The sequence below is a fragment of the Anopheles bellator genome, chromosome X (assembly GCF_943735745.2).
Source record: "Anopheles bellator chromosome X, idAnoBellAS_SP24_06.2, whole genome shotgun sequence".
NCBI lineage: Eukaryota > Metazoa > Arthropoda > Insecta > Diptera > Culicidae > Anopheles > Anopheles bellator.
Window position 1 is genome coordinate 10,946,525 of NC_071287.1, and position 21,877 is coordinate 10,968,401.

Sequence of the window (21,877 nt, forward strand, 5' to 3'; positions counted from 1 at the left end):
TTTCGAGTCAATCGGTCCAGTAGTTTCGGAGTCTATAAACCGCACACAAAACGGAGCGTCATTTTTATAATATAGATAGAAGAAGAAAAGATAGATAAGGATGGTCAAATAAGCGTTCTCTCAAAGCTGGATTCACAAAGCTGCTCGATTTTCGGGTATCACAAAACTAACACAAAAACGTGATACTGTCCGGCCACATGAAGCGCGAATAAACGTTCTGGCATTTCAGATAAATGCCAACCCAAATGCCAAATGTTTATGAGTCAGCCGAGACGCTTTGTTTACAAACAGAGGATAATGTAAGTTCTTATTTGCTGGTATAGCAACAAAATCTAAAAAACAGACAAAAATATTCAGAAATCAATTTATTTCTCTTCGATTTCTGTTTTCTTGGACCAAAAACACGAATGTACAAACACGTTTGACATTTCGGTATTATATTTTTGCTGCCACACGAAGCGTAAAGAATCTGACGTTTTTACGCTCCGAGTTACAGCTCGTGTAGCGGCACTGATAGATCGAATTTCCATCTACGAAGTCTTGACCAAACAGAATGAAATCGACCCATTTCTTAAATGGATGGGTACTGGGAATGAGAAATGGGATACATAAGACAATATTGTGTGAAAACGATCGTGGTCTAAGCGTGGTGAAGCAGCTCAACCGGTGCCCAAACTAGGTCAGTAAGGTTCTACTGAGTATATGGTAGGACTTTAAAAGAATAATTGATTATGAGCTGCTTCCGTGTGACTAAACACTAAATTCGTAGAGCAAAATGCAGGGTTTTGGAAGGCTGCTTAAAATGACTTTACATTTATTGGAACAAAGGAATGAAGCTACTACAAAGTAATGGAAAATCGCCCTTATCGAGGCGTAAGATATTGGTTATTGTCAAGAGTAGCAGTCTTTCTCCCATCATATGTCCCACGCCTTGTCCACCTTTCATAGTTGGCCATCAAAAGCGCCAGTACCGAACAAAAAGTACAGACGAGCCCTTTCATGTCTAATAGTCGTCGTTATCATATAAATTCATCGTCAATGTTTTCTTGTTACATTTGCTAAGCAAGAATGTTGAGTTTTTCTTTGGCATAGATTGCGATTGCCTTTGCTTTGCCTTGTCAGCGCCCTTCGGTCCTAACGTTGTATCACAGGCAATCAATCAACCAATTCTCCGGTGCACTCCGGCTTAGACGGAACTGCCAAATTGGAATATTCCCTTTATCTATATGTTTCTAAGGACGGGCAGTGCCGCATACGTGTAAATCAGTGATAATTGTTGAAGAATAAAGAACATTTTCTAGTTTTCTCTGACTTGGTGGAAGCTAATTTTTCTTGTTTTCAAACTGTATTATGACTTCGTATAAGGACATTTTCATATATTGATATGAATCGGTTCGCGATACGTAGCATACGTGGGGTATTTATGCAAATCCATGTATGGCTTTTACACATTTCACATTTACATAAGTAACTTTAGGATTCGGGTCTTGGTGATATTTTCTTATCATTCCTTTACATGGAAGCAATGTATCCTTCACAAGCAATCGTTTCGTTCCGTTCACATCAACATTCCACGCATTTGAAAAATTTTAGTCCTTTAGAGAGAATTTTCTGAATTTACGATATTACTTACTTATATGGTTATCGGGCAACTACAACAGCCGATCGTTCTTGACATGCAATGAAGAGACATTCTTCACCGTTTGCAGTCGAGCGCCTTCGTCCACAAACTCGTTGTACGGCATCGCTATCGATGCAGCCTCGCCAACGAACTGGGCGGTCTGGTTTGTCTTTCAGATTGTTTCATCAGACTATGCGCGAATCTCCTCCGTTATGTCGTTGTTAAAGCTATCTTTTGACCCTAGATAGGTGAAGCTCGCAACGATTTCGAACTTTCGGTCATCTAATAGTACGTTACCCCTACGTATGCTACGTATTCCCCTAAGGATGCTGATACTGCCACCATGAATTTATGTCTTGTTCTCGTTTATCTGCAGACCGAGATTGTCTATAGCTTGCTCAACCCCTATGTAAGCATAAGCTGCATCGGAGAGCCTTTGACCTATACTGTGTATGTCATCGGCATAGGTCAGGATCTGACTGGACCTGAAATAGACGGTCCGCGAGGTCACCGATCCAGAGTCCCGGATGGCTCGCTCCCGCGGCATGTTGAAGAGGAAGCAAATTGGCTCGTCCCCTTGGGGTAATCCCTTGGTGGTAGCAAAGGGATTAGAGAGCTTGTCATCGACCTTGCCTGTGACGTTGGTCATAGTCACTTTCACAAGTCTAGTAAGTTTGACTGGTATTCCGAAACTAGTCATGGTCTCATACCATTTTACTCTGGTTATGCTAACATGTATGATTTTGAAATCGATGAAGAGGTGAGTGCTCTTACAAAACTAAAAAAAATCTAGGATCTTCCGCAACGCGAAAATCTGATCAATGGCAGATTTTTTTTTCGACATCCTCCCTGATAGTTACCAACTATCTCATAAACGTATGGGACTAATCATTCCTGCAGAACGCGGCAGAAGATCTTGTAGGAGGTATTCGGCACTGTTATACCCCTATTGTTGCTACGTAATCCCATTTTTGTATGTAGGATAGATGATGTCGAAGTTTCAATCACAAGGCATCGATTCGCCATCCCATACTTCACCTATGATTTGATGGATTATTTTGCGATATTGTAATGAATAAATGAATGAAACAAAACAGGTATTGTTTACAAGAAAACCAAGTAGAAATTTAAACAAACAGAACCCTATCACCTGTTTTTACCTTTCCTTATTTTTCTTGCTATTATTCGTTACCGTTAACTAGCTGTACTCCAATCGGGGCATACAACTTTTTATAATGGCCGCAATCCACTGGTACAACCGTAAACATACTACCGTAACCGATTGCGTCTGAAGCCAATCGTCGTTAGTAATAGTAACCAGGGCCGGCGGTATACAACCATGGTCTGGCGTGTGGTTGGAAGCTGTCACCGATGGTACTATACCCCTGCGTTTTTCTTCATACTCCTGCTGTTTTGGTCGAACGATGGGCTGCATAATCATTTGTTGGTAGTAGTGTTGGGAGCCACTAGCAACTGTTGGCGGTTCCGGTTTGGCTTCTTGCGGTCCAATCGTTGGTGTGACTGTGGAAGGCGTACTTAGAATGCCGGCTCTGGGTCCGACCTGGTAGGAGATGTATTATAAGGATCCGTTGGAGTCGCCGTGGAAGTGGAGGAAATTTTCGTCGAATAAAGTAGTTGGAGGCGATGATGAGGGTTGGGCCATGTCAAGTGAGGCCCGGCTGGCAGAACTAAAGCTACTGCTGCTTATGTCCTCCTGATCCAGATGCAACAGTGCCGACTGCAGACCGCTATATGATCCTGCACTGCCGGAACCACCCCCCGTCTGAAGAATGCCTACAAGATGCGCACCGGTGTGGTGGTGGTGCGTGGGGTTTCCAGTTGAGCCATCGAGGAGGCTTCCGGTTAGGCTGAGTCCACACCCAGCAGTACACTCGCCACTACCGTCCATCAGTACCGGACCATCTGTGCAAGGAAGCGAAACGATTTAGGATGAAATGAACACGAATATGCGCTCTACCTGATGGCGATGATAATGATGATAATGGCGGAGATTGCGATTGCAAGAAAGAAGGATAAGATTATAAACTTCCGGTAGTTCATGTGAACGAGAAGATTGCGCGTCGTACTGGTTTAAAGTTTGGACATCGGCACAAATGCCAACAACTAAAAAAACGCATGATGGTGTGTAGTATATATATGGGTCCGTTTATAAGTTTTCTCACTTTTCGTTTTTTATTATCTCTATTTCTTTTTTCATGACTTCTTATGCTTTTCTTTACCACTTTGTAAGACGTTTCATAAACGACAGATCTTCCAATGAAAAAAGGTTTTTTTCTTCGGTGTTTTTCGCATAACCTGGATCACTGCACTGCAAAATCCTTGTTTATCTTACTCCCACTTCTCCCTTTCTCTCATTTTTCACTCAAAAATTAGATCTTTTTTTTCTCACTCTCATGTGTTTATGCCATGGTCTAAACAATGTGTTCTGCCCTAACTGTTTTCTTTATCGAGTCTAAGTTTATGTTGGCTGTAAATAAAACAATTGTAACTCATAGGTTTACAGTCGAACACGTAACAATTCTACGCATCTTGCTTTGACCACCTATCGATGCTCAATCTAAACGCTAAACTGCTTCTTCGATAAATATATAAATAATCACATTTTATGGGTTTTTATAATTTTTTGTTTTGTTTTCTGTGTTGAACTTATTTTGAATCTTGTTAACTTATTTTTGAATTATATTTCCAGTTTACTCTTTCGCTCATTTTCTCTTTCCTTCTGCTTCGTTACTATTTGTTCTTAATTGTCCTCTCGGTCCTTAATTGGGGCTCTAGGTTGCGCACATCAGATCTGCCTAGTGTTATTTTTGTCCAATCTATGTTAGGTTCGCCTTTCCCTCACACACGCATCCTTTGGTGCTATTTGTTCTGTGTTTATTCGCTTATTTCTGAACGATGTCTACCCTTTTTTCTATCCCATTGCGATGTGTAAATTATGCCTTCGTATTATACTTTTTGGGATTCTTTACCTTTATTCAGCTTCACAAACAACTTATCTAATGATTTTTTGTTGCTGCAGACATTGCCGGTTGTTCTACTTTTTTTATTGTAAAATATTAGAATTAGGTGGCTTTTTTAAACACTTTCTGGTGCCTGTTTAAGAATAACTGTATTACCTATCGTCTTATCTTTTTTGTATTTTCAAGTTTGCAACATGTTTTTCCCACATCTCCATCACACGGATCTCTCGATAACAGGTAACTGAATAGCAGTTAAAAATAATAGCAGTTGCCAAAACCAAAAACAAACAATTATCTGACAACGTATCTGATTTCATGGGGAATACAACTAAGCAAACCGTATGGCGGTTAGAATCTTAAGTGACATATTTTTATTCGGACTCCTGATGCCCTTTTCAATTCTCTTGGTTGTATATAAATTTTTGACAGCTTACTAGGAGTTTCTATACGATCAACTAATGCATTGAAAGCAAAAATTAAATAGAAAATGAAGAAAGAAGTAAAAAAACTGCAATCTAAAAGAACAAGAATGCGTCCTCTCCGTAAATAGTTTGATCAAACAGAATAAAATGTCTTGTTCTATTACTAAAATAAGTTCACTTACTTATCAGCCTGGGCTAGTGCTCTAATATTTCATCCGACAGCTTACACAAAGCTGGAGTAATATAATAACACCTACGGGCAACACGATTCCCTGTTCAACACATGCTGCCTGATGCCAAAGTACACCATTACTTTTACCGAGAGGTTCTACTGCATCTTGGTTTAGTGACAATAGATACCCTCGCACATGAATCCAATGTAAGAAATGTATCTTTATGTATTAAACATTTATATCCAAGACCCTATTAAGAGAATCAAGAACACAAAAAAACAAACATTCTTAGTACAAATTATCAAGAACCACATAATCAATGTAATCACTCTGAGCGAGTGGTTATAATGGTATATTTGTTGCTAGACAAGACAGATATCAATCCTGCTTAAGTAGTCGGCGTGAGTAAATTTAATTTCCCATCTGCATGACTTTAGATTTTTCTACTGTTGGTTGGCGCTTTCATTACACAAATTAAGTTGCGCCATGATGTTTTACTGTCGATGCATCCATGGAAAAATAAAAAAATTATAACTCTTACACAAAAAGGACCTGCGGCGTTTAAAACGTATACTGTGACACTGCACACGTACACTCAAATGGCATGCGCAAAGCAAACGGTACCAACCTCTTCATGACAGGTAAGACAACTACCGATAAGGATAACCGCAGCAGCAAGCGTCAAGTGAAAAAATGGTGAAGGAGAAACACATTTCCCTCTACCGATGCAATGGACGAGTACAAGCATTCCCTGTTGTGAACGTTCGCTTACGAACAAAGTTCGGTTTCGCCTTGTAAAATATTTATGTACCGGCGCCCGAATACAGAAAGGAGAATAAATGAGGCGACAGAAGTGCATGGGGCAGCAAGTTGGTTGCTCTATATATATATATATATATATATATATATATATATATATATATGTGTGTGTGTGTGTGTGTGTGTGTTGCGGGACATGTTGAATAAATTCAGAAAAACCACCCCAAACAATACAAAAACGTTACACACGCATCGTAATCCTAACACATGAGAAGGCGTCGCGCAAGAGAGAAAGCCCATAGCAATGGATCAACGACATAAAACAGTATCAGCAGCAATGACGCTACGGCTAGCATCATTCGCTTCGCTAGCGTTGATTATTTGCGTTTTTTTTTAGATTTTTTTGATTTCCCGTTCCCATTTCCGGTCCCGCTGCAAGTTGCACCGCCACACGTTGATGACGACTGTCGCGAGGCCAGCTGCTGTTGGATGCCACCACCAGATACCGTTGTCACTGCGGTGGTTATCTTAATTTTCGATGCAACTGTTCCTTCCACGGTTGGAAGCGCGTATAGTGCGACAGCGTCCGACCGATTATTGACTACGTCCGGTTGCACACTGGCGTTGGAACTGCTTAGCACCCCACAAGTCGTTTGGTTCCCCGGCAGGGTTGTGGAACCGGCGAGTGATTGAGCAGAGAAAACGCTGTCCGAGACGAGTGCCTTCGCACAGGTCGTGGCGGACAGCGACGAGGAAAATGTTTTGTTACCGGAGATCAATGGTTGTAGCTCCTCGTCTTCCTCTTCCTCGTCGTCATCAGCGGCCTCTTCTCCATCCTCATCTTCCTTCTCACCGTCCTCGCCAATGTGATCGTGAATAAGTGGTGAACTGACAGCCGCACGTGCTCCTCCGCGCTTTCGGATCCGCTTGTTTGTAATTCCACCACAATCACTGGCGGTAATCGTAGTCGTAGCTTCCACAGCTTCCTCTTCCGGCTCATTGTTGGAGTTGATGGTAACGTCATCGTCCTCGTAGTCCTCCTTCTCTGCTTCCTCTTGATCATCTTCCTCCGCTATGTCCTCAACATCACTGCCGGTCGCAGCAGGTCGATTGGCAACAACCAGATTGATACAACCACTACCACCATTAGGTTCGAGTCCTAATAGGGCGCTTCTTCCATTTACCTCCGACAACATAACGTCTGTCTCGAGCTCGAGGCTTTTGTAGTCCGAGTCTTGTCCTTCGGTTAATACTTCTTTTATCGCAGTGCTTTGTCGATGGCTGAACGGTTGTTCTGAAGACGATGACGCTTTGTGCAGGCTGGAGCACATTGCCAACAGAATGTTACCACCGTGGAGTATATTCTGCATTTGATCGCTGACCTGATTTCGTTCGTCCGTTAGCTGTAGCTGCTCCCGCTCGTCCAGCAAGAGGATATCGCGCTCCTGTAGCGGACTTTCGAAGCTGATCAAAGTGCTCTCTCTTGTATGTGCTTCTTGCTCAGCTGGAGGAGAGGCCACAGTAGTGTCGGTGGTACGGAGTGGCAGAAGTGCCGGTGCAAAGTCCACAATCTCGTTCTTGGTTGAAAAATCGTGAAATTCGTCATTGTCCGCCGTCGACAGGTTTGCGGACGGCGCTTCGCGCAACGATAAAGATGACGACGTGGGTGGCGGCTTCGGCTGCTGTCGATTTCGTACTCCCGTCCACGATCGCCTGCATTTTGGCTGGCACGCGGACAGCTCACTGTCGTTATCTTCTCCGAACAATTCATTATCGTCGATTTTTAGTGCTTCCAGTGGCGGCAGGGCAATAGCACAGGTGATTCCAGCCACTGCCTCATCCTGCTCAACCGGAAGCAACCCGAATATCCGCTGGTCACGGCACCTCTTTTCTTTAGGAACCACCACCGCAGGATGAGCCGCTTTCCTACTACCGGTGCAGACGGTTACCGATCGATGCTTCTCTTCTCCATGCTTAGTGAGACCGCCGCCGCTTATACCTTCTCTTTTGCCCTTTCGTTCAAATAAGGCTCCACCGGTAGTGGTCGTAAGCAATTTTTCTTCCTCGCCGAACGACGGCACAGAGGTCCGTTTGGCAGACTTGACCTTGGCGTCCGTCCCTTTCGGCGGCGGCTCCTTTATATCGCTCTTGTCAGTCTTGGACAATGGTTCCCTTGGCTCTGCCGGAAACTCGACATTGACAAACTCTTCAAGCACACATGCAACAGCTGTGCCGCGCTTGCCGTCGATTGTTAACTTCGCGGTGTCGATTTCGTCGCAAGCATCAATATGGGATTCCGGTTTAGGAGCTGTCGTCACTGTCCGCTTTACTCGTGCCATTGGCTGCTTGTCTCCTATGGCAGTAGTGTTGCTGATGACATGTGAAGTGTGCGAAAGATGCTCCTCCTCAATCACCGGCACGATCAGATCCCGACCAATTAGCGAGGTTGATTGGCTAATAGAGCGTTTGTCGTAGTCACCGTCAAATCCCACATAATCATCCACTCTGGCAATGCGGTCTAGCGAAGATCCCCGCAGGCGGCTATCAGACGTTCGTGATTCGACCACATGCACCGCTGCACCTGTTGCGTGCACCGTCACCACGGGGCGGAAGAGTGCTTCGTCGCAGTTCTCGTACAGGTACGCCTCATCGCATTCTTGCATGAGCTCGTCCGACTCGATGCTCTCCGGACCAGTCGCACCAACCGTAGACGCCGCCGCTGTCATCGTGCTAACCGTCGTTACCGTTCCGAGTGGGTTAACCACCTTGGCGATGATCATGTTGCGACAGCTAGTACCAGAGGACACGGTTCGTGCCGACTCCTGCTGCTGCTGCCGACAGTGATGATGAAGTGCCACTGCACCTTTCTGTTGATTTCCATTACCTCCCTGTTGTTGCCGCAGTTTGTCTTCGAAGTAACCCGTTGCAGTATCCGTAACTACTGTTGGAACAGCTCTACATGGGCCACCAACGCTCGCTCCACCACAAAGTTTGTTAGTGGAGCAGTGCTGCTGCTGCTGTTGCTGTTGCAGTTGGTATTGATGGTGTATTTGAATCTGCTGGTCACAGATCGAGCTGAGCGAGTGTGTTGACGAGTAGATGGAGGTGGACGAACACGACGATACCGACGAGAGGCCTGTTGTGGTGGTGTGTGTGGACGCCAATGAGTGATTACTAGATGAACTCATCTGCTGCTGGTGTTGCTGCTGCAGATGTGGATGGTGATATTGCTGTTGATGGACACACGTTGCTGCTGGTGCCGATGAATAGCCTACGAGTTGCGACCGATCCAAAGTGCAGAGAGAAAACGGTAGGTGGGGTTGGGGAGACGTTGGATATTGAAAGATGGATACGCGATTATTCCGACGAGGGGAAAGTGAACGTAATAGTAGTGGCAGTTATAGTCGTTGTAGTAGTAGTAGTAGTAGTAGTAGTAGTAGAGTAAACGCATACGTTAACGAGATTGTGTGTCGTTCCACGATTGGTTTTTTGATGTTTTACGATACACGAAGGTTAAAAGTGGAAGAGGGAAAGAGAGAGGCAGAGTTGGAAAGAGAGAAAGAGAGAGAAAGAGAGAGAGAGAAAGAAACAAAGAAAGGCAGAAAGAAAAAGAGAAGAGAAGAGAAAAGAAAGAAGCCAGTGGCAAGGTTGTTTTAGATCCGTTGCTCACATTATATATTTCTTTTTATGGGTTTGCAGTTTTGTTTTGTAGCTTTTTTCCTGTTTGTGTTTCGTTCTATTTTCGTATGCTTCGTATTCTATATGCGGTGTTTTACTGACAAATCATTATGGCATTGACGCTGGGCGCGCACCAAGTGTCCCTTTTCCTGTATAATGTTTCAATTTGCGAGAATATGCAAATTAATAGGAAGCGAATTTCGAAATAATAGATAATGAATGAAATTGCAAATCACACTATATAACAAATGAACCGCATTGAGGAATAACTGATAAAAGTTAAATAGAGCGTGGTTCATGAAAGGTGGGAAGAGATGGAACGATTGAAAACATCCTAACGAAGGTTCTCATATTTTCCAACCGAATTAACAATACTAGACCACAGAGCATAATTCGCAGGAAAAATGTGAAGGTTGCAAAAAACTTGTCTACAATAAAGACATACGAAGCAGTAAACATACGAAAATAAACACGGCACAGGAGGATACAGTAGAATATGTTACAGCGGAAAGAATCGACTAAGAAAACCATAAAACAAACTACAAGAAAAGATTGCAATGAATAAAAGACCTTTTGCAATAATTAGCAACATACTGTAGATAGAGCATGTTGACAGAATTTAGTATACAGCCACAAGTCTTTTCGCATTAAGTTTACTTTATCTCACTAATGATATTAACGCCATGAGTGAGACATGCAAACGCGTGCAATTTTTTAATCAAATTTTGCGTATCTCAAAAGCAAGTTTGCAGCTGCGTTAATTATCGCAAAGGTGTAAAAAATCTCGCTTATGTATGTCTATAGAATTTCTGTGACAGAGCGTTTTTGTGTGTTTGTAGAGGTGTGGATTTACTACTTAACCAGACCTTCAAAATACTAAACTGATCTAGAGTTCGTTATTTTCAAATGCCATTATCATCACCAGCTATATTCTGTGAGATTAACAGATGACTAAAATAGAAAATCAAAACTATGGGTCACGGATCGGAATCCATATGATTTGCATATTGCACAACTACGGCATATAATAATTCAAACTATTGCGAAACAACATTTCATAAAAATATAGGACTGCACGCACACACACTGGTGAAAAAAGTTAACAGTCGGATTCGTACTGATGAAACGAGCGAGCCACTACTGATGAAAGTAGTGCTATTATATATTGTTATAATGTATAGTTTTCATTTTCAATTGTTCAGGCCTGACCGTTTGGTCTGTAAAAGGAATAAACTAATACAAGATAGTTAAGGTAAGACACCGAATAGCAAATGAAAATTTACGAAAAACTTTAATCTGGTGCCAACACTGGCTTGCAAACATAAAAGAATGGGATGGGAATATCGTATGTTGGGGTGGGGCGTTCATGTAGCGATGACTAGTTAGCTTGTCAAGCATATGGTTCGGCAACGTACGTAATAGAGAGGTTAGAAATCCATGCGGCAAAGCTGAACCACATGCGTAGCGCCTCTTTCCGTTTGCATAAAACGGAGCAAAATCTGGATTCAATCAAATAAATTCAACCAATTCAATCAATTCGATTCAATCAATCAAGTAATATTATCATCGTTTTATGTAAAATGTAATATTTCTTATGATAGTCTCTACGTTTTACTTTTCTATTGCATTATGATTCTCGCACTTAGTCGATGTCTTTTAGCAACACTTTTATGTTTTTAGTTCCTTAATCTTCCCATTCTTTCCCATTCCTTCTCATTCGATCCAGCAACTTGACAGTGGGGCAGAGAGGAAAAAAGGTTTGAACGTAGAGTAGCTATCTTCCATAACGCATACATGCACAAGTTATAGGAACAAGAAGAAATTTCTTCGATGTATGCGGAATACAATTAGCAAACAACGCAGGTGTAATATATAAACACAACAATATATAAACAACGCAAAACAAAAAAACAATCAATTAATCAATCAATTATTAAATCAATTGATCAATCAATTTTACCCCCACTGATAGAGCAATCGGTAACGCTCTTCGCTGTCAGCGCAGCTGGCCAGGGTTCGAATTACGGAACCGGTTGTCACTCAACCGGCCATGGTTTCGATTCCCGATACCGGTGTGACAGAGGGAGGGTTTACGCGGGGCTAACATCCCCGCCCGTAAAAACAAAACCGTTATAGAAAAGCATCAGAGCACTAACATTGTCTCTGGTGCAGGATAAGACCGCTCAGCGGTTGTTGTTCCCGTAAAAGAAGAAGAAGAATCAATCAATTATTACCTCTTTTCTTTCCTGTTATAATACAGGAAAAAGATGTTATACGCGCTGGCCGCTTGTGTCGAAACCTTATCACTTCTCTCGTTTTCCTGGTTTTGTTTTGGTCTCTTCTTCTTCATTGTCTTGTGACAATACGTCAATTACTCCTAGATCGTTCTTGATCACAGCAAAACCCGATGCAACGTTATTATCACACCATGGCCTAGGCAACCCAAGGCGCCGAAAGATCGCACGATGGCACTAAGCGCTTACCGACGCCTAAGCGGATGTCCAAAAGTACGCCGCAATGGCCGTCAAGCGATGTGGCGGGCTGACTCAAGATCGAGATATCTAGAAAGAGGCGAGCCGCAGTTTTGCTCTTCAGCTCTGCTAGCTAGCAGCAAACTAGCAAGCAGTAGCAACTAACAAGAAAGCATTCTATTAAGTAGTAATTAAGTAGTAATAACCATAAGCATTGACATAATAAACATTTCAAGCCCAACAGCGCAATTATATTTTTCAATCATTGGAAGAAGTAAAGGGTGAAGAACAATTGCTTTCCCACCTCTGCAGCCTACCATGATGTACCGAAAGGCGGGTGGATTGCTGGTGGAGATCAATAGAAGGTTCCCCCCTACCCACCCACCGTGGTTCCGTGGGAACAGCATATTAAAAAACAAAAATCAAGAAAAAGAAACGGAGATGGAGAGTGTGGAACGGGCTTAAAGTATACAATTTTTCCTTTAGTTCGATCTATTGATATAAACATTTGGATTCAGACATTTGTCGAAATGTTTCTAACGATTGTCAAAATAGTACTAATTGGCATACGAATAAAACATTCTATGCAGTATAAAGTGTCGCATTCATGAATTTCGTTTATGGTGGCTAGACGTTGCTGCATCTTATTGCTTAGACGTTACCGCGTAGAAAACACTTCCTCGATGCCGATGACCATGCTAAAACATTTTGACAAGAGTCTTAAGTTTACATACGACCCAATCCGTTCTTCTAAGATTGAAAATGGAATCTTAAATATTTTGAAAAACAATAAAACTTGCGAAAAAGACCTCTGTAATCTAAACAAGTACATCCGTAGCTGCAATGACACTACCGCTACCGGAAGGTGCATTTGATAGCGAATGTATGATAATGGTGATAGCCATGATAGATGTCGGTGATAGTTATAGTATGGTCTAGTATAGTTAGTACAGTAGGATACTATAGTATAGTAAGTACAGTATAGAATTAGAGCGTGATTCAGGTAAAATATGAAAATAACCTTAAAATAGAGCAATCACAACTAAAGATGCATGTGAAATAGATAGTTCGCTTGTAAAAAACAACATAAAATTCAAACACACCCTGCGAACAAAATTAAACATATTTAACATATACAAAATTCGGCATAAACTGTACATACAAAACTTTCACCCCAAGGAAGGGATGTACTTTACGAACGCTTTAATTATTGATGGTGTCGGATTGAGAATGATCGCCCTTGATAATTAATGCTTCAACAGACAATAAAAAAAAAGAAACAAAAGCTAAAAGCAGCTCAAAAAGGAAATCATGAAACAAACATAACGAAACACAACGTGCGGAACGATAGGAGGCTGGGGGATGTAGCGAATCGGTTGGATAGTCGAATAGTCGCGTATGTTTTTGTTTGATTGTGTATTTGAGATAGGAGGCCCTATAAAAACTACACTGCGTACCTGTGGCGTCACGGCTAGTAGTGAGGGGTGATTCGCGCATCGCATCTGCCAGATCCTCGCGTAACTGCGATTCTATAGGGCCGAGCGAAGAAAACTCCGTGTCCAGGTTTTCGTGGTGTCGAAACTCATTCATGTTCATTATGCGTGGGCTCTGCTCATAGTTCGTACCTGTTTCGCATATTAGGTCGAGAAATAAAAGTGACGGAGAAAACAAACCGATAACGTAAGAGATTATAGCGGTAAGGAAATACCGAATGGAAGATGTTAAATGAGCATGCAAATATGAATGAAAAAATGGGAAATGGAAAGGAAATGACGGAAGTAAGAAAAAAAGTTTGAATTGAAAATATAATAAGCATTCTGCACGATCCGCATCAAAAATGCATCAAAGAATTGCTGTCTCATACCTCCGGCCAAAGGCATGTTCATTGGATTGGAGCGAGCGGGGCGACTGTAGATAGTACCGCATGCGGCAACGCCTGGTCCGGCACCGGTGCTACCCACGGCCAAGGAAACTTCCACCGCATCTGTATCAATCGACGATAATGGTGAGCTGCGAAGGCAAGAATAGACGTGGTGGCTTATGAAGAAACAATTTGCTCTTTCACAGTTACGCATCCAAAATTACCCGCTCGGCGTATTGTACGTTTTGAACATAAACTGTGGCCCCATCCAAAGTCGGCGGTGAGGTCCGGCGTGCGTGATGATTTCCACCTGCGAGAGCCAACGATCGTCGACATGATCCGTCATCTGTATGCTGCCGGCGCTTTCGTGCTGCTGCTGTTTTGTTTCATTGCCCAATGACCCGCTCGAATGGTATATTCGATCGTAGGCTGGGTATTCGAGGGATGAGCTACCGCAATTTTCCCCACCACTTGCACCACTGGTGGTGCCGCCATCGAGAAGCCTATCCTTGATAAGCCAGTTGTCAACTGGTAGTGGTGGTTGAATTTCGTTAGAATATGCCGTCCCCTGACGCTGCAGGCACCACTGTGCCTTCGCTTCAACCTCCAGTTCGATCGGAGTATCATCGCAAATCTTCTCCCTCGGCGTTCCTACCAACCGTGAAGAAAAAAGAATATTAAAGAAACAACTCAAAACCATCGATTGTCTTCAACTACCGATCGTTACTCACCTGAAACGTGCTTTGGATCCAGATCATACTGAATGAGCGCTCCGTGCGCTGCCAAAATGAAAAGGGAATCGAGAGATTTGCGTTGAATTCGGTGGGCGGGTGTGTCGCGCATGGTCGCCCCAGGAGCGTCGAGCAGCCATGAACGCCCTTTGGCGAACGTCGCACAAACGCGCAACGGTTTCACAGCCGGATCGTCGGCCGACGATGAAGACGAGTTTCGCTGCCGTCCGGTGTGCCCGTGCCCGTTTCCACCGCCCTTGCCCGTGCCACCGACAGCCAAGTGTCCTCCGTGGTGGGGGTGGGTGGTGAGACTGGCGGGCTGGCGAAGCTGCGCCAACGGCTGAACGATGGTTGGATTGGGAAACGGCGGAGTCCGTGGATTAGCATAAGCGGTCGCAGTCATTAGATGATGCGTCCCAAGCCCACCCTCACCACATCCGCCTCCAATGCCAACACTGCCTCCACCAACACCACCAGCGTGCGAAATGGGGCTACTCGACCGCGCATCGATCGATAGACCGGCCGAACGATGAAAGCGTGACAGTCGATTAACAACATGCGGTGAACCATGCGTCCGCACACCGGCTGGGCCTCCGTACGGTGTGACGGGGAACACGTGGGTTGTGCCACGCAGCGTTGATACAGCTACCCATCGTGAGTCAAGCGAGAACGACACGTCCTGTACCTTGGCCGTTGTGTCGCCTCGATGCAAAATGTACAGATGGTGGACGGCGGCGAGCGATGAACCGCTGGGGTGCGGTTGTAAACGGAACACGTGAAAGTCGTGCCCTCGGCGGTCGGCCGTCAACAGCAGCATACCGGGCGCATCGAAAGTCAGTGCGACGAGTGCTTCCGAGTGGGCAACAAAATGGGCCACGATTGGGTCATTACCGTTGCACGCGATCGGTGTTCCCGTAGTCGGGCTCACATCTCGGATCGGGTGCTTGATGTCCAGCACGGTCACAACCCCAGCCTGCTGGCTCGCGTCAATACTGATACTACCGCTCCCTACGCTGCCACCGGTCACGCCTCCGTCGGCAATAAACCCATGTCCTCCGCTGCCACTGCCCATTACCCCGCCACTGCCGCTACTACCGAGACCTGCAGATAACCCTCCCCCCGATCCACCAACTGCAACACCTCCACCACCACCAATACCGCCTGTTCCTGCTGCACTACCAGTTCCAAGGCTGGACCCAAGATGGCTACCCGTTAGACCGGCGGCCACCTGCTCCCCTAATTCGCGCAGACCCTTGCCAAGGCTTTTAGCCGCATTCAGCACCGTCGCTGTGTAGCTCGTGACTCCGTCACCCTCACACCCCCCGCTCGAACGCTTCGAAGGAATGAGGCGCCGCTCGGCATAGGCAATCCACCGTGGCCCCAGGGCTACCGGGTTCGGATTAAGGCCTGGGCTCGGGTGGCAAGTGGTCACCGTAAGCCGGTCTTCGAGCGTGCGCGCGTCAAACACGGCGATCCGCTCGGCAAACGTCACCACAATGGAAGCCCGGTTCGCCAGCACATCCACGATGGGGCTCTTGAACTTGATACTCCGTACCGTTTCGCCGTCTTTGAGCGAGACGAAATTGAGCGACGAATAAGGTGGAATGGCAGCACCGGCGCCACCACTTTCGCACAGCGCCATCAGCGGTCGCTTGTGGGCGTGAGGATCTAGCACTTGAGTCGCAACCAGCCCGCCACCATCCGCCAGCTCCACCGCAGGCGTTGGCAGTACACGCAGACACTTCACTGAACCATGACGCCAGGAAAGAACCTCGATCGCTTCACCGTTCGCCGCTACGACCCAAACCTGTAAAAGCACGAATGACCGAAACGAAAGAAAATTAATACGACTGAGATGCATAAAATGCCGAAATAACACAAAAAGGGCATTTCCCCTGTCGTTCACGTTACCTGTACACCGGTCACGTAACCCAGTATAAGGAGCAGTGGCGGGGCGATACCACCTTCCAACTCCCAGTCGTCGCCAACAGACGGATCGCTGATGTCCGCTGTACTCTCGAACCGGACCCAAATGATGTGATCTTTGATGTCACCCGGTGGGGTTTGGGCCTGCAACGTCACATCGCTTATGAATCCAGCCACACTGTCGATGATGGACCGATCGCTCACGGCCTGGGGCGGAACGATAGTCGGAATGCATCGAACCACACCGCTAGCGCTACTGCCACTACTACCACCGCTATCGACACTGCCGCCACCGAGCATAATCGTCCCTGATGCGGCTCCGGAGGTTGCCGGTCGGCTACCGCGATGGTGCGAGTCGGCTGACATTTTCTCTGGCGATATTCTGTTCAACAGCAGAGTGAGAAGAATTGTTAGTGAGAACACATATTTCAAACACGATTTTGGTATATAGCGTGATTCGAATGTTTGTTTCATTTGAATGCTGTTGCATTTGTTCGTATTGAAAATGTAATGGTGTTCTGCGAGCGTTCCTAAAAGTTGGGCCGTGATTTATGGCATTGTAGCAGCACTGCGTCAAATTGAGCAGGATGCAATCTAACGGCTACTATTAACAGAAATGTAAACACACCCAGATCCAGCACAATGGCAATTAATGTTCAGCAACGCCGCGCTCAAGAATTTGGTAGGACTAGCTTTCGCCAAGCTGAACTACTACAGTGACCTTTCTGTAAAATACAGATATACAATTTGTGAAAACCCTGACTCATGTATTCAAAATGCGTACGAACCTTCCTTGGTCATGTGTAGACAAGCACAATGTACTTGCCAAAGGTCGATCATATATGGCTACTGCATAGAAGAATTGCCTATCGGCTGCACGCACAGCACAGAACAGTGCAAGGTGCGCGGTGCGAAAAGCCCTGTGCGCAGCGCGAGCGTTGCATCACACAAAATGTTGAAATTTATTACAACCAAGTTATAGAGTTTAAAGCAAGAAATAGAACGAACGAGAAAACACGAATAAAAGAGATAGAGCACCGGAGCAGCTGGCACACAAACAGCACAACACGTTTCGATGAACTGCATAAGGCTTTCGCGCAAGCACTCGCGTGTTTTTGTTGATGGCTCGGACCCGCATGACTCGTTTGATGGCCACGTCGGGGCAAAGTGTAGCTTCTCGAGAACGTAAGCACATGAACAAAAATATGGCAAAATGATTTAAAAAGACCAAAAGTTCAGAAATAGCAGCTAAGTGGCGGAGAGAGTAGAGTTACCTAAGTAAGCAGTTTTCTTGAGCTTGTATCATAATTTGAAAAAGCTCGTGAAAAGAAATGCTGACAGACATTGTCACCGAAAACTGTGCCAACCAACGGAGACAGATTTTTTTTCTTTTGATTATAGAGACGTTTGGCAGTAATAGTAATAGTAATAGTAGTATTTGCCTCTTAACGGCGACAGATCATTAGTAGTTATGGCGAACCATTTCAATCAGCCCACCACCAACCTCTGGCAGGAGGAGTACAGGCGCCCAGCCGTCAGCCCATGCTAGCAGCGGACATGGCCACAGGGACTTCCATTTGAACCAGGTACTCTCGCGAGAGTACCAAGTTCAAGAGTACCTATACGATAAAGAGTTTACACGATCCCTTGACTGCATATGATACCTTACGCGGAGCTAGCAGCACAGATAATGTTCTACAGCCGGTGGTTCCAGCGTGAACGAAGGACTACTGGAGGAACGCGATGCTCCGCTCTTACACCGTTTAACATGGTGCTACATGCTGCTTATAAAGCTACAGCTTCAACAGACGCGGAGAGAAGAGCAGTGGCGGAACCTTGGACGGAGAAGCAGCAGCCGAACAGCTGATATACGACGCAGGCAACAACACAATGGACGCTGAAGGTATCGCCCACGGATGCAGGTGTTCACTGCCACCACCAGCGACGAGCGAGCAACCTGCAGTCGCAGATCCGGGGCATCGAAAGCGGTGGAAGATACGCGACACAACGGACAGAGTTGGCGCTGATGGTTGCTGCGATTGGCCCAAGCAAATCAACGAGGCGGTGGATCGGAATAAGTCGTCCTGTGACGCCAGATCCTGGCCAACGGTCAAGCAGGCGCCTGATCTACCGGGTGAGCGCATCGCAACGAGCGCAAGTGATGGGGCGGGCCGACCGATAGGTACTTAGGTAGAGGCTGGCTTAGACAAAAAATAAACTACACAGCTCCATCACCATCGTTGCAAAACAAACGCAATCCGCAAAGGAAAAGCTAAATATAAGGTCAATGAGGATACACAACGGAGAAGAAGAGTTAAATTGTGAGCGTAAAAACGAGGAAAACACATTTAACAATCAGATCGTAAACAAAAAAAACCTTCCTACTGATAAATAAGATCATTCCCACAAACACAGCCTGCCGTACGAGCAAATGCGTAGTCCATGTGCCATCAGCTGAAAAACAAAGGAACATTACGCTCGTGTGTGCGTGTGTTTGCATGGACGAGTGTATACATCAAAGTACCTTCACCCAATGTATGAATATCGTATGTTGTGGCACCTTCGGCCAGACAGCGCGTCAGAACAAAGTAACAAAGTTGCTCAACTTCTCCCACCTCGCGACAACGACACAAAAAAAGGTTTCGATTGTTCCGTCTTGTGCAGTAGAGTCTTGTTACTCTATGTTTTCTTACTCACTTTTTCGAGTGTTGCTTATACTACCGCCAGCACCAGCACATCACAAACACTACCGTGCTACGGCAACAGCACCGTTCATACTTCGCCTATAACAGGCGCGCACGTGTTGATTGATGAACCTATGTCACGTATGTGTCCAAAGGTGCACGTATCCACAGGTCGTTTGACACAAAGCTGTAATGCCCGATATTTCAGAGCCACGAAATGGAGCAGGTCAAAGAGTGAATCCAGTATACACGGTGCACGGGACAAAATGCGAAGCAGGGATGATTAAAAAAAAACTGCGTCATTAACTGTGGACGGGTGTAAGTGTGGTCGCAGCTGGGTGTGCGTGCGTTTGTTCCCAGTTGATGGCAGAGCAGCAGTAGCATCTGTTGATGACGCTTGACAGAACGATTTCTCCCTCGCTCTTTTTCATGCAGCTTACAATGCTGTTTAAATCTAAACACACACACGCGGGCGCGGGCACTGTGGTAAAAAATATGTTAAATTGATTTTCTACGCTTTATTCCCTTCACTTTGAGCTTGTCGTGATGGGATACTACTTGATGCATACTACGCGATAGGAATACTTTGGTACTGCGTATGCACGCGCCCTCATACCGTCTAACAAAGGCCTTCCACACTAATCAGTGGTTTCTCTTAAACTCAATTGCCTGCTAGCACCATCGAGAGCCTTGGCTACATAAAGTCAGAGTAATTTCGCCATTATAAAATAACTGCATGGCTATGGCTGTCAGTATGAACTCTATATTTGAAAAACTGAAGCTCCGCCAAATGACAGCGGTGTAGTAAGGTCATCGTTCTGTTTACGTTTTTAATGTAACTTAGCTCCCGGACTAAGGGGCAACGACTAGGTATCGCCCGGATTTTATGTTGCCAAGGTGCAGTGATCTAGTAGGCAACTGACTTCAGCTTCTCTGACTATGGCTAGTTGACCTACATCTCTTCACAGCTCCATCCCCGCCACACAACCCGTGCCTTCGGCAACAATGCATCCACAAGCTTTAACACCTTACGATTGTATTAGTGTGATGCAGCAACATTGCTACTCACTATTCCACTTATGAAAATACACAGAACGTAATGGTATGCTCGTACCTTTCTGACCCCAAGCAACTTTGTTTTTCAAACAAAATCCATACGTCAAACAAAAGTTGACATTCGCAGAAACAATGGAAAGGATGAGTCTTCTCGAATTGATTCACTTTGTTTCATTGTCCTTATTACTGCCATACTCCTTAATTTATGCCAGTTGTCCTTACTTTATGTCAATATATATCTGCTCCGCTGACCACTTCACATTGGCTTATGCTCTCTCTCTCTCTTTCTCTTTCAAACACACACATCCACCCGTAAGTCCTTTTTATTTTAGTTATATTTGTATCACTTGGTAATGTTGGCAGTTCACTATTATGTTTTTCCTTCTCAATTCCAACTCTACCTTAGGCCACCGCGCGATTAAAGCTACCCGTTACTGACCAAAATGATAACAGTCGGCTTAATCGGATGCACAGTGGTCAATCAGCCATCTGTTCAGTACTCTTCGCTGCACTGACTCTCTGTGCTTGCTACACCCGCTCTGTTTCATGGGGATTTTGCCAAACACAGAGCTAGCGCGAAACAATACACCGATGAAACAGCAACGGCATCGATGTGTATGTCTCGTACGATGTGAAAATGCAAAGAAGGAGACAGACACACCAAGCAGAACGAAAGGGAGAGAAACCAGGGAGAGAATGTGTGTGAGCTACTAGTGGTTATCATCAGCATGATGACGTTTGCGGTTGTTCTCTTTACCGTCCTACCCAAAGACGGAGGATCTGTAACTGGTCTACAGAAAGACAAGTTGATAACCCACCTGAGAACACCAGCTTCGTTAAAAAAAACTATTAAGGACATCAGCAACAGTGTTCGCCATTATGAACACAACTGGTGATGGCTATCAATACAAACTGTATATAGAAAACGATACTTCGCAAAACGAAAACGTCCTGCTTGTACAACACACATTGTCAAGCTGACGGTGGCTATCGTTATCGCTAATTGTTTTTTTTTTTTTTTTTACGTCAGTCCACTATTCGGCTATCAACTTTTTTTAATTTTAGAGGACTTGGTCGTATTTATGGCTATCGATTTTTCTTTCTAACACGCAGTTACAGATCTCCCTCCTTTAGTCGTTTTGGTTTGGGGATACATCGCGATTTGCCGAGATTTCAATTTGTATGGCATTTGCCTTCTTAAAAGGTTGAATTTGCATGGACTGCAATGGGCGTACGATGGAGCGTACAAAGTAAATGGGAAGCAGATTTTCTACCCTTATAGTAGTGTGGATCTTTAGACGAAAAAGCCTGAGACAGAAATCGCACACACGAAGGTACTACAGCTATCCTTTCATGGGTGTGCGTGCCTGTTTTCGTCAAATGGCTCGATCGGTAGGGCTCGATTTGTTTACCAAAACAAAACGTTAACCCTCCTGCCATCATTTCTCCACTTTTTCCTGCTACCAAACAGTACAACAGCTGAAAGTATTCGTGAACAAGTAGGGACCGTTTTC

The 21,877-nt window shown here is 44.9% G+C and overlaps 1 protein-coding gene across 1 annotated transcript; it reads right to left on the reverse strand.

The window, feature by feature from the left end:
* Positions 1 to 3,786: 3,786 nt before the first annotated feature.
* Positions 3,787 to 20,863, reverse strand: LOC131213937 (uncharacterized). The gene is made up of 9 exons (XM_058208171.1): positions 20,765 to 20,863; positions 19,321 to 19,494; positions 16,609 to 17,005; positions 15,167 to 16,504; positions 14,698 to 15,124; positions 14,191 to 14,617; positions 13,946 to 14,115; positions 13,563 to 13,745; positions 3,787 to 9,227 (listed from the first exon to the last, which is right to left on the reverse strand). The coding sequence occupies exons 3-9, from the start codon at positions 16,987 to 16,989 to the stop codon at positions 6,334 to 6,336; spliced, it is 5,820 nt and encodes a 1,939-aa protein (XP_058064154.1). The 5' UTR covers positions 16,990 to 17,005; positions 19,321 to 19,494; positions 20,765 to 20,863; the 3' UTR covers positions 3,787 to 6,333.
* Positions 20,864 to 21,877: the final 1,014 nt, after the last annotated feature.